The sequence below is a fragment of the Pseudonaja textilis genome, chromosome 4, assembly GCF_049901715.1.
Source record: "Pseudonaja textilis isolate UNSWEBS1 chromosome 4, rPseTex1.2, whole genome shotgun sequence".
NCBI classification, from domain to species: Eukaryota; Metazoa; Chordata; class Lepidosauria; order Squamata; family Elapidae; genus Pseudonaja; species Pseudonaja textilis.
Window position 1 is genome coordinate 89,126,713 of NC_141993.1, and position 13,720 is coordinate 89,140,432.

The 13,720-nt window shown below is 46.7% G+C and overlaps 1 protein-coding gene across 1 annotated transcript in view; it reads left to right on the top strand.

Moving 5' to 3' along the window:
• Window positions 1-13,720, top strand: part of LOC113449869 (solute carrier family 12 member 9-like) — a 124,902-nt gene that overhangs the window by 66,003 nt on the left and 45,179 nt on the right. The window contains exon 9 of the mRNA XM_026721002.2: window positions 7,244-7,368. Within this exon, the coding sequence (XP_026576787.2) occupies window positions 7,244-7,368 (125 nt within the window). The remainder of the gene's footprint in view (window positions 1-7,243; window positions 7,369-13,720) is intronic.

Here is a 13,720-nt window from a genome sequence, read left to right on the forward strand (position 1 = left end):
ATCATTGGTGTAATGCGAAGAATAAAAAAAAAAAATTGCCCCATTAGCCAGTCATTGCTGAGCGGTTGAGAAGAATGAGGAGGGGGCAAGGGGGAACCAGTAGAAGCAACACCCTCCCCCCTCCCATTGCTGCTGTGGGCAATGTGGGAGCTGCCACTTGGCGGACGGAAGGAGGCTTGGAGAGGTTAAACTGGTGTTGCACGCCTGGGAAGACGGACAAACAGGAATAGGTAGTCCTCGACTTACGACCGCAATGGAGCCCCCATTTCTGTTTGCTAAGCGAGAAGATTTCTTAAGTCGGTTTGGCCCCGTTTTACGACTTCCCTTGCCGCCGTTGTCAAGTGAATCACTGCAGTTAGTAACGTGGTTGGGAAGGGAATCTGGCTTTCCCTTACTGACTTTGCTTGTCAGAAGGTCGTTAAAGGGGAAGGTGTGACCCCTGGGATGCTACAGCCGTCATAAATAAGGGTCAGTTGTCAAGTGTCTGGATTTTGATCACATGATCCTGTCTTCACGTGATCAAAAATGGGGCGCTTGGTTGCTGCGAGTGTTTTGTAATGTCAAATTCCTTTAAGCTACTGGATATAGCAATAGTAATAGCACTTAAGACTTATATACCGCTTCATAGTGCTTTACGGCCCTCTCTGACGGGTTTACAGAGTCAGCCTCTTGCCCCCAACAATCTGGGTTCTCATTTTACTCACCTCGGAAGGACGGAAGGCTGAGTCAACCTTGAACCGGTCAGGATCGAGCTGCTCACTGGGCAGAGTCAGCCTGCAATACCACATTCTAACCGCTGCACCACCATGGCAGAGATAGCAATAGCACGCAGACTTATACGCTGCTCCACCGTGCTTTGCAGCTCTCCCTAAATGGTTTACAGAGGCAGCCTCTTGCCCCCAACAATCTGGGTCCTCATTTTACCCACCTCGGAAGGATGGAAGGTTGGGTCAACGTTGAGCCTGGTGGGATTTGAACTGCCAAATTGTAGGCAGCTGGCTGCAGCAGAAGTAGCTTGCAGTACTGCACTCTAACCACTGCGCCACAGAGGCTGTATATTCATAAACTAGCTCGTTACCCGTGCTTCGCTACAAAACTATGTGGTGGGGCTTAGTTTTTGGGAAGGAAAATAAGGGGGCGGGGGAAACTGTGCCTCTGCCTACCAGCATCCATTGGTATCCATCTGGCTAGCGTCCTGTCAGTGTGTGAGAGAGTTGAGGGCTGTTTGGAAACTGAAACAGTATTTGCTGTGTGAGCAAATAGGAGACAGGAAGGCGTCTGGGTATGGCCTAGCTCAACTGTTGTGTAATAAAGCTGCTTGGTGCTGTGAAACTAAAACAGAAACTCCTCTGCTTGTGTTTTGCATTTGGAACAGATTTCTTTTCAGGTGGGGTGGGGGCGTAGAACTTCTTAGCATCAGAGCGTGTTAATAATAATAATATAGGAAATACTAATACTCTGATGGTCATTTTGAAAAATCCTTTCTTAGTGAGCCTCTAGAAGCCAAGAAGAACATATGTGCCAAATTTCAAATTTGTAAGCTTTACGGGCCTGGAGATTTTGTGATGATGCATGAGGGGTATTTCACATATAGATAGATGATAGATAGATAGATAGATAGATAGATAGATAGATAGATAGATAGATAGATAGATAGATAGATAGATAGATAGATAGATAGATAGATAGATAGATAGATAGATAGATAGATAGATAGATAGATAGATAGACAGACAGACAGACAGACAGACAGACAGATAGATAGATAGATAGATAGATGATTGCACTTTTTTGCCAAAAAAAAATGGGGCACTTGGCTACCTATAGGCAGAGGGAGTTTTTTTCTCCTGGAACTGACCTTGTTCTGGAGCTCAGAAGGTTCTTATTCCAGGGTCCACTTTATCTTGCAGAGTGTCAGCCCTTAGTCAGCAACGCTGGCTCCATTACAGGCAGTCCTTGACTTCCGACCACAACGTTTATGTTGCTAAGGGAGACATTTCTTAAGTGAACTTGGCCTCATTGTATGACCTTTCTTGCCACAATGGTTAAGTGAATCACCGCAGTTGTTAAATTAGCAACGCGGTTGTTAAACGAATCTGGGTTCCCCGTTGACGTTGCTTGCCAGAAGGTCACAAAAGTGGATCTCAGGAGCCGCGGGGAGGTTGGCACCGTCATAAATGGGAATCAGTTGTCAAGCATCTGAATGTAAATCACACGACCGACTGCCTCTAAAGTGTGAAAAATGGGTCGTCTCGCTTCTTTCAGGGTGTTGTAACTTCGAACGGTACACTAAACAAACTGTTGTACGCCGAGGAGGAGTGCAAAGGGGGACTTGGAAAAAAAGTGTGCATTGCACCCAGCGCTAAGCTAAGCCTTTTCTCCTCGGAAAACAATGAACATGAAAGGAGAAACGTGGATCGAAGGCTTTGCTTTTCCCCAAAGAAATGATCGATGGGAGCTAAGCAGGTTTTCCCTCCGTGACCCAGCACCCCTGATGGGGTCCATTAACACCCCCCACCCTGCCCCAGACAAGGTTTGACACCCTCCTGGATTGCAGCAACGCCACAGATGTTGGCTTATTGAATTTTTCTTCCTCCTGGGCGCTCCTGGTGACACCCATCATGTGCGGAGGAGACACCTTCTGCCTCCTCTTGCGTGCTCCCTAAGCAACGTCATCCGGTGTCTTTCAGAAGCGGCTCCTTTGCTTTGATGAGCCGCTAAATGAATTATAAATCAAAGGCGAGTATCAGGGGAGTGGCCTCCGCGGCTCCATTACGGGCAACCAGGCACAATCTCGGCTTGGCTCACGCTATTAACTCGCTATTGGCTAGAGGTCCCCAATTGCTTAAATGGCTTGAATTATCTCAGGCCTCTTATCTCTGCTACCCGCACACACACACACCCCCACCACATCCCTCCGGCAATTACCGGCAGATCAGGCCACGGTTTGAAAAGAGCCGGCTTGTTTTGAGTGGGCAAACCAGGGGGGGTGCTACTGTAAGGTACCCAGATGCCAGTGCAAACAGGAGGAATGTAACTTAGGGGTAGGATAGATAGAATTCTTTATTGGCCAAGTGTGATTGGACACACCAGGAATTTGTCTTGGTGAAAATGCTCTCAGTGTCCATAAAGATGCATTCATCAAGAGTCAAGAATCATCAGGTACAACACTTAATGATAGTCATGGGGTACAAGCAGCAATCAAATCATTCTAGAAAACAGTCCATATAAATCGTAAGGATGCAAGCGACAAAGTTACAGTCACATAGTCACAAACGGGAGGGGATAGGCGATAAGGAGCGATGAGAAGGTTAACAGGAATAGCAGTGCAGACTTCTGTAGATATTTTCACAGCCCTCTTTTTGACTCAGGGTGCAGTACACAGGTCCTCCATGGAAGGCAGGTCGGTAGCCATTGTTTTTTTCTGCAGTCCTAAGTATCCTCTGGAGTCTGTGTCTGTCCTGTTGGGTTGCAGAGCCAAACCAGACAGTTATTTGGTCCACATTGCGCCTGGTTTTCTCACTGAATAATGCCCGGGCAATCGGACATACTCTCAGAAATGCTCCTTAACAGCTTCACCGGGTTGTTTTATTGTTATAAAACGAATATTGATTATTATCTTTCCTTTCGGGAGCGGAGCAGATTCCACCATGCTTCTTTGCTCTTATTTGTATGGGAAGCCCTGTCTTGTATTTCCTTGGGAAGGTGCTCCCTCCTCCGATCTCTCTCTTCCTTATCTGGATTGCAACCCCTTCCTCTCCACACCCCACCATGGATTCACGTCAGATCACGCAGCCGGCTAAGCCAGATATACGATGGAGAATTTGTAATTCTCCGTGTGAATCAGGCCCTAACCCCGAAGGTTTAATACGATTTCTTTGCTGAGACAGGGCACATTCTACAAACAAAGCCATTGTGTTTTGTTAATCTCGGTCAGGGGTCTCCAACCTTGGCAACTTTAAGACTTGTGGGACTCCACAACTCCCAGAATTCTTCTGCCAGATGGCTAGTGGAGGAAGTCTGGGAGTTGAAGTCCACAAGAGGTCCATGGTGGCAGAGGAAGTCTGGGAGTTGAAGTCCACAAGAGGTCCATGGTGGTGGAGGAATTCTGGGAGTTGAAGTCCCAAGAGGTCCAGGTGGCGGAGGAAGTCTGGGAGTTGAAGTCCACAAGAGGTCCATGGTGGCGGAGGAATTCTGGGAGTTGAAGTCCCAAGAGGTCCATGGTGGCGGAGGAAGTCTGGGAGTTGAAGTCCACAAGAGGTCCATGGTGGCGGAGGAATTCTGGGAGTTGAAGTCCCCAAGAGGTCCATGGTGGCGGAGGAAGTCTGGGAGTTGAAGTCACAAGAGGTCCATGGTGGCGGAGGAATTCTGGGAGTTGAAGTCCCCAAGAGGTCCATGGTGGCGGAGGAAGTCTGGGAGTTGAAGTCCAAAGAGGTCCATGGTGGCGGAGGAATTCTGGGAGTTGAAGTCCCCAAGAGGTCCATGGTGGCGGAGGAAGTCTGGGAGTCCACAAGAGGTCCATGGTGGCAGAGGAATTTGGAGTTGAAGTCCCCAAGAGGTCCATGCTGGCAGAGGAAGTCTGGGAGTTGAAGTCCAAAGAGGTCCATGGTGGCGGAGGAATTCTGGGAGTTGAAGTCCACAAGGGGTCCATGGTGGTAGAGGAATTCTGGGAGTTGAAGTCCACAAGAGGTCCATGGTGGCAGAGGGTCTGGGAGTTGAAGTCCACAAGAGGTCCATGGTGGCGGAGGAATTCTGGGAGTTGAAGTCCACAAGGGGTCCATGGTGGTAGAGGAATTCTGGGAGTTGAAGTCCACAAGAGGTCCATGGTGGCAGAGGAAGTCTGGGAGTTGAAGTCCACAAGAGGTCCATGGTGGCAGAGGAATTCTGGGAGTTGAAGTCCACAAGAGGTCCATGGTGGCGGAGGAAGTCTGGGAGTTGAAGTCCACAAGAGGTCCATGCTGGCGGAGGAATTCTGGGAGTTGAAGTCCACAAGTCTTAAAGTTGCCAACTTTGGAGACCCCTTGCTCTAGAACAGGGGTGTCAAACTCATGGCCCGAGGGCGGATGTGTCATGTGCTGGCCACGCCCACCCCCGTTTTGGCGAAGGGGAGAAAAGTCGCAATATGTCACCTGACAACAACATGAGGCTGCAAGTTTGACACCCTTGCTCTAGAACATCAGCGTGGTATTTCCCTCCAAACGACAACCTTGTGAGGTAGGCTTTGGTTGAGACAAGGACTGGCTCACAGTCATCCAGTCATTTGCAGGGGTGAATTGGGGTCATTTAAATCTGTCCATTCCTGGTCCAGCACTAAACACTACACCACACTGGAGGGTTTGGGGTTTTTTTTGGAGTTAAGTATGCTTTTGATGAATTTATGGACTAAATTATAATGTTCTGTGTCTGGGTTTGGTTTAGTATGCGTACTTCATGAACTCAGCCGTGGAGGTGTGTAAACCATGGTTTAAGTAAACCAAGTCCGACTGATGGTAGCTTGTTGAAGAAGCTGTGGTTAAAAGAAAACCATGGCATAGTTTGTGATGCTTTTAGCATATACAGATATAATAGATCAACAGTTCCTAAATACTAAAATAAAGATGAGAAGGTAGTTATCTCTTCATTTTTTTTTAAAAAAAAAGCACCATTACCATAATGACAAAGTTTTCTGTTCAAAATATATATCTACATCTAAATGCATTATTGAGCTAGCTAGAGCGTGTTCAAAAATAGTAATTAAAATAGGAGTTGTCATTTAGATCCTTGGTGGCTGTTTTTTTTTTTTAAGAGCAAAATAACATCAGAAAATCTGGATCGATGCTCAACCAAGCAAAATCCGAGACTGTTTTCTTTTATTTTTTTAAATTCAAATAGCATTTTTAAATAGACCTGTTTTTGTTTTTGTGATTATTGTTTTTCTGCATTTAAAGGCAAACCTTTTGTCTGAACAGAACCTGTTTGGCACAACATTTTTGAAATGGGCGTAAAGCTGTTTGCTGATATGGGTTGGGAATGGCTTTTGATTTTTAGTTTTAACCCTTGGGGACTGTCCATTTTAAAGAAAAGCTGCTCAGAAGGAAACTGTTCTAATTCTACTCTATTCTACTCTTCATTCCAATACATTCTCTTCTCTTCTCTTCTCTTCTCTTCTCTTCTCTTCTCTTCTCTTCTCTTCTCTTCCCTTCCCTTCCCTTCCCTTCCCTTCCCTTCCCTTCCCTTCCCTTCCCTTCCATTCCATTCCATTCCATTCTATTTGCACCAAGACAAATTCCTTGTGGGTCCAATCACACTTGGCCAATAAAGAATCCTATTCTATCCTATCCTATCCTATCCTATCCTATCCTATCCTATTCTACTCTACTCTACTCTACTCTATTTGCACCAAGACAAATTCCTTGTGGGTCCAATCATACTTGCCCAATAAAAAATTTCTATCCTGTTCTATTCTGTTCTATGCTATGCTATGCTCTCTCTACTGTCTATGCTATATGCTATGCTATGCTATTTGCACCAAGACAAATTCCTTGTGGGTCCAATCACACTTGCCCAATAAAAAATCCTATCCTGTTCTATTCTGTTCTATGCTATGCTATGCTATGCTATGCTATGCTATGCTATTTGCACCAAGACAAATTCCTTGTGGGTCCAATCACACTTGCCCAATAAAAAATCCTATCCTGTTCTATTCTGTTCTATGCTATGCTATGCTATGCTATGCTATGCTATGCTATGCTATGCTATGCTATGCTATCCTATCCTATCCTCTCCTATCCTCTCCTCTCCTCTCCTCTCCTCTCCTCTCCTCTCCTATCCTATCCTATCCTATCCTATTTGCACCAAGACAAATTCCTTGTGGGTCCAATCACACTTGCCCAATAAAGGATCCTGTTCTATTTTGATCCCATGACCACGGGAATGCTGCAACAGTCGTAAGTAGGGTGGGGTGGGAAACAAATCCTAAGTCAACTTTTTTCATGGCCGTTGTAACTTGGAACGGTCAATAAACAAACTCTCCTAAATTGAGGACTGGCTGAATTTAGGGATAAGAAGATCCCCGCAGAATCAAGAATTCGTGCTTTGTAGCCGTCCCCAATCCTCGAGAAGATGCATTGAGTTTGGATTCCCAGAATCCCCACCTACCAACCGGGGGATTCTGGGTACGTGCTAGAAGAAAAGGGGGGCGGGGCTGATGTCTGGTGATTGGCAGGCGTGATTCCTGATTCCCTTGCTGGTGTTTTCCCCACAGCTGGTGCTGTTTTCCGGGAAGCTGAACACCATCGCTGCCGTGGTCACCATCTTCTTCCTCCTGGTTTACGCTACGGTGGATCTGGCCTGCCTGGCGCTCGAGTGGGCCTCTGCCCCGAACTTCAGGTATGTTGGAAGATGGGGAAAGTGGGAAATCTGCAAAGCACGGAATTCATTTGTTTATAATAAAACAATGCCCCCTTCCACCGAGGGCTTGCCGGCTGCTGGGCTGTGTGGCTCAAGTCAAAAGCCCCATAGCTCTGCCCATTTGGAGGATCTTCTCGAAAAGAGTCTCCTGCTTGAGAAGCGGGGGTGGGGTGGACTAGATGACCTCCGAGGGTCCCTTCTAACTCGCTCACTCTGTAAGGGTCTCTTGCTTGAGAAGGGGGCTGGACTGGATGGCCTCCAAGGTCCCTTTCAACTCTGTCATTCTGTAAGGGTCTCCTGCTTGAGCGGGGGGGGGTTGGACTGGATGACCTCCGAGGTCCCTTCTAAATCGCTCATTCTGTAAGGGTCTCTTGCTTGAGAAGGGGGCTGGACTGGATGGCCTCCAAGGTCCCTTTCAATTCTCATTCTGTAAGGGTCTCCTGCTTGAACAGGGGGGGGGTTGGACTGGATGACCTCTGAGATCCCTTCCAACTAGGATTCTACGAGCGATCCACGTTTCCTTTCATCGTACTAGCTGGCCAAAGAACGATGAGTGGTGAATCGGTGAAGAGAACAAGAGACGTTGGTGTCTTTTTTTTAAAAAAAAAAAATCGGCCACCCTTATTAATCTTGAAAGGTTTATTCGCTTTTTCGACGCAGCGTCACCCACAAATCCCCCTTCCCTGCCTGCCCTCCTGCAAGATTTCCCTCTCCTCTTTTCCCACTTTCTTTAATTTAAAGACAAGGCATCCTTAATGCCAACAAAAGGATTAAGTGAAAATGAACTAAAGAAGAGGTTACCTGAAAACACACACACGCACGCACACACACACACACCTGTCTGGAGGGGCCATGAAAAAACACGCGGCGGTTTGGCAGCGATTGCTCTAAAGATCATTTCAGAAAATCCACCCCCACCCCCCGCACCCCCTCCATATTAAGTGGAAATTTCTTCCTCTGGTCTAATGCGCTCCTTCATGGCAGCTAAATTGAGCGGTTTTTCAAAATCCAATTGTAGAGAGTCTGGGTTTTTGCATTTGCTTTCCGGGGTTGTAGAAACGGGAGGTTTGGCGCCGAAAGGGCTGCTTTTACTAAATCACACCCTTTTGCAAATTCCACCGAGTTGGGCGAAGGGTGGGGTTTTTTTTTCCCCAGGGTCCTCCTGTCCACCTCTCTGACTCTGGGGTGCTTTGATAATGGGGGGTGGGTGGGTGGGTGGGAATTCTGGTTTTGGAGAGAAGCTGGATCCTTTTTGCCCGCAAGGAAATACACCTCGATGACGGGCTGATCTAAGAATGTAAAGTTAAACTAGCCAACTCTTAATCAGCATTGCAGGATTTTAACACGTTAGAATTTGTTAATTGATTAGATGCTTGTTATCTGTCTTGCCTATGGTCTGCGTCATCAACCTCCTCTTCCCCTCTTTCTCTTCCCTCCCTTCCTCTTCCCCTTTCTTCCTGTTCTCCTTCTCCTTCCATTCTCTCTTCCTCTTTCCTTCTTCCTCTGCCTCTTTCTCTTCTTTTTCTCTAACCCTTTCTACCTCTTCCCCTTCTCTCCTTCTTCCCTCCCTCTCTCACAACCTTCATCTTTTCCTTCCTTCCTTCCTTCCTTCCTTCCTTCCTTCCTTCCTTCCTTCCTTCCTTCCTTCCTTCCTTCCTTCCCTCTGTCTTCCTTTGCCTCTTCCTTTTCTCTTACCCTTTCTTCTTGTTCCCCTTCTCTCTCCGTTCTTCCTCCCTCCCTCCTTGCCTTTATCTTTTCCTTCCTCCATCCCTCCCTCTCTTTTTCTTCCTCTTCCTTCCTTTCTCTTACTCTTTCTTCCTGTTCTCTTTCCTTCCCTTCTTTCCTCCCTCCCTCTCTTCCTCTTCCTTCCTTTCTCTTCCTCTTTCTTCCTGTTTTCCTTCCTTCCCTTCTTTCCTCCCTCCCTCTCTTCCTCTTCCTTCTTTCCTCTTACTCTTTCTTCCTGTTCTCTTTCCTTTCCTTCTTTCCTCCCTCCCTCTCTTCCTCTTCCTTCTTTCCTCTTACTCTTTCTTCCTGTTCTCTTTCCTTTCCTTCTTTCCTCCCTCCCCTCTCTTCCTCTTCCTTCCTTTTTCTTAGTTCCTGTTCTCCTTCCTTCCTTCCTTCCTTCCTTCCTTCCTTCCTTCCTTCCTTCCTCCCTCCCTCCCTTTCTACCTTCCTTCCTTCCCCCCACATCTGCTGTCTATTCCACCCCATGTCTCTCTGAAGAAGGGCAGTTCCCCAAAACCTATGCAATTCACTACGGTTTCTTAGTTAAAAAAGAGCTGCCACAGTCCTCCTGAAGAGGTTGGTAGCAATCTTCACTTAAACAGGGCACAATCCTGCCACGAACCAGAGCCGCTGCTCCCCAAAGGATGGCAAAGGACCCCAAGGAGACCCCACAATTCAGTTGTTTGGGACTGGCAAGCTGGGAATCGGGGTGTTAATTGGATCGGGAGCCCCCGATCAACCAGAGCTAATTAAAGGACTAATTAACGCAGCGCTTCTCAGTCCTCTGCAAGTTTTGAGGTGGGTGGACTTCTAAGCTACGCTGGCTGGGCAATTCTGGGAGTTGAAGTCCACCCATTTTAACAGAGTTAAAGTTGAGGAACGCGGAATTTGGAAAAAAGCCTTTTACAGGCTGGCAGCTCGGGGGAAGAATCCAACTTTCCCCCTTTTCTGGCAACTTTGGGTGCAGCCAGCTTTTCGCCTGAATCTCAGGGGGGCGCCTGGCTCCTTGGCTACCCTTTGCCAAGGGGTCCCCCCTCCCCTCCAGCCACCCTGGGGGACTCTAGCCATTTTAGTGTCCTGCCTCCCTTTCTGCCTCGGGCCCCACCTGCAAAAATGCCCCTTCTTCCCAGGAGTTTAATATCTCAATGGTCGGGGGGTCGTGTGTTGAGGATTCCCCCACTCCCTCTCCCTGTTTTCCCCCTCTGCTCTTTGTTAAGTTGGGGTGGGGGGAGAAGAGAGAGAGAGAGAGAACACCCCCCACACACACACACCCCGATGATCAATTTTTCCTCCAGCTAATCCCATCAAGGCAGCGCATGGGCTGCGTAATAAGCATTTACGATCCCGTTTAAAGCTTTCCGCCCTTGAGCCAATACCCCGTGTTTTTTTTTTAAATTAAAAAAAAAATCAAGAAGAAGAGGTGGGGGGAGGAAAACACACACACACACACACACACACACACACAAACACACACCCCTCAGTGGCACCCAGCTCTTTGCAGTGAATTTATGGGACGAGGCAGCGTGCCAAGGTTTCTTTTAGACGGAGCGGAGTTTACATTAGTGGTAATTAAACTGAGGGGAGCAAGGAGTCAGAGGAAAAACCCATGTGCGTCTCCCTGTGTGTGTGTGTCTGTGTGTGTGTGTGTCTGTGTGTGTTTGTGCATGTAGGAGCGCGGCATGCCTGGAACAGCTTTCCCTCTTTTCTTTGTGTGTTTTTTTTTTTTTTTTTTTGCGGGATGCACTTGTGCGTGTCGGTGCACAACGCTTTGCCGCAGTTCTTTACGGTTCTTGGAAGGGCGAAGGCAGGGTGTGAAAAATACGGAGCCGGCTTGTAAAGGTTTTAAAAGACAGCATCGGTTTGACCTGGGGCAAACACACAAGTCAATGCTGGCGGGGCGCTTTTCTTGCACAGTTCAGTTCTTTGTGCGTTAAAAGAAAGAAAGGAGGAGAGTGAGTGGAAAACCAAGGGTGGGGGGCAGTCCTTTTAAGTTGAATGCCTGCATACAGCAACACACAGTATATATGCAAAAGCTTCTGCTTTTAGTTGTTATTCCTCCTCCTCCTCTTCCTCCTCCTCCTCCTCCTCCTCTGCAAACCCACCTTCCTCCACTGATATGATGTTATCTAGTTTGATGGTGAAACATTTGCAAGAAAATAACCAAGCTCAAGAGAGAATCAAGGACCTCACAGTCCTTCTCCTACTTCCTCCTCCTCCTCCTCCTCCTCCTCTGCAAACCCATCTTCCTCCACTGATATGATGTTATCTAGTTTGGTAGTGAAACATTTGCAAGAAAACAACCAAGCTCAAGAGAGAATCAAGGACCTCACAGTCCTTCTCCTACTTCTTCCACCACTTCCTCCTCCTCCTCCTCCTCCTCTTCCGCGTGGGATCCCCTGACTTCTCAGCTACGTTCACCCAATTTTAACTTGATTTCCAAAGATTCAGCCAGATTTCAGCTGCTTGGGAGAGTGAGAGGAACAACAACAACAAAAAATCCCTTTTTGAACTGAACTAAAACATACACGAAGAAGAAGAACGGTTGCAGGAATTGGGTCTGGCTAGTCTAGAGGAAAGAAGGACTAGGGGTGACAGGATAGGAGTGTTTCAATATCTGAGGGGCTGCCCCAAAGAAGATTTATTTTCCAAAGCCCCCGAAGGCAGGACAAGGAACAATGGATGGAAACTAATAAAAGAGAGAAGCAACCTGCAGTTTAGGAGAAACTTCCTAATAGGGAGGACAATTAACCAGTGGAACTCCTCGCCACCAGAAGTTGTGGGCGCTCCCATCACTGGAGGTTTTTAAGAAGAGACTGGACAGCCATTTGTCTGGAACGGTATAGGGTCTCCTGCTTGAGCAGGGGGTTGGACTAGAAGACCTCCAAAGTCCCTTTCCTGTTATTCTGTTATTCTTCCTCAATCTTTTTCTGGGCACCTCTGACTTCTCAGCTACCTTCACCCAATCTTAGTTTGATTTCCAAAAATTCGGCCGCCCGTCTTTCTGGAATTCAGCTGCTTGGGAGTGTGAGAGGAACAAAAAAAACTTCTTTTCTGAGTTTGCCCAACACAGATAGTCCTCGACTTACAACACTCCATTTAGGCATTGAAAAAACCCCAAGTTACGACCGTTTTTCACAGTTACGAACGTTGCAGCATCTTCATGGCCACATGATGAAAATTCAGGAGCGTGGCAACTGACTCATATTTATGACGGTTGCAGTGTTTCTGGGTCTTTTACGGCTTTCGGACAAACTAAGTCCATGGGGAAGCCAGTCTCACTTAATGACCGTGTGACTCCCTGAACAACTGCAGTGATTCCTTTTTTAAAGCCACTGTGGCGAGAAAGGTTGTAAAATGAGGCAAAACTCACTTTGCAAATGTTTCCACTTAGCAGCAGAAATTTGGGGCTCCGTCGTGGTCGTAACTCAGGGATTGCCTTATTTATTTGATCAAATTTTGAAGCCACCCGTAACTCTCGCAGGGACAGAGGAGGGATGGCGACTCTGAGCAGTGTAGAAGTAAATCATTCAAACACAAAACAATAAATAAAAACGCTGTGTAAAATTGTTGGGGGAAAAAATAGCGAGGATGATCAAAAACTGTCAAAAGTTAATCGAAAAGGCAGTAATTTGGTTAAAAAAACACAAGAAAGATTCACAAGCCTCGGTTTTTATTATTCGGACACGGATGCTTTATTTGAGCACAGCCTGGTTAGTATTTTTGGTGTGTTTGATCAGCATTTTCTTTAAAGCGGAATCTTCCATTCCAGAATAAAAGCAGACAGGAGCTTTTTGGAGGCAAAGGGTTAAATTGTGTTTTTCTCTCCGAACTGTCTGCATTGATTATAATATTTGGATCAAAAGCAGAGCATCACGTCAGGGCCAGAATACAGATTTCTCTCTCTTTTTTTAAAAGTGGAAAAGGTGAATGAGGTCATGGAAGGCGTGCTGGTTGATGATTTACGATTTCTGAGAAAGTTACGCCCTGTATTTCTACCCCCCTCCGCCCCCCCAAGTCAAACCACATCAGCTAAGGATAATGAATTAAAAACGCCATCTAAAACCAACTTGGAGCAAAGCAGGAGGTGAAAGAAAGAAAGAAAAAAAAAAGGAAGGAAGGAAGGAAGGAAGGAAAATGCAACAAGAAGCCAGCGAAAATCAATCAGGAATAACATAAAAGAGTTTTGCAGAATTTTTTTTTTTTAAAAAACCAGGTTCAAAAGCGCCAGTGGAATAGTTTTTTCTCAATTTAAGCAGCTTGAAGACATATGTGGACTTCAACTCCCAGAATTCCCCAACCAGCAGAGTAGATTTCAGGCTTTGTTTTGACCTGGCAGCTCCCAAAACACGACAAACCCTCTGAAGTGAACTCAAAAGATTCCTTTATTAGGAGCCCTGGCAAAAAGTTTTTAAAAGTTTTTCTCTCACCGCAGGCTAACAAGTCTGTCCAACCGGGAGATGAATAAGTTGCCTTCCACATCTATTCATCTCCCTTTTATTCCCAGAGCCAGGGTGGGGCTTCGCTAGCAGCAGAGGCTCTTCCGTCCCAAGAACCAGCCTATAGATTTCCATTGTTCTCCTCTGTTAGGAATATAAGTCACCTAACA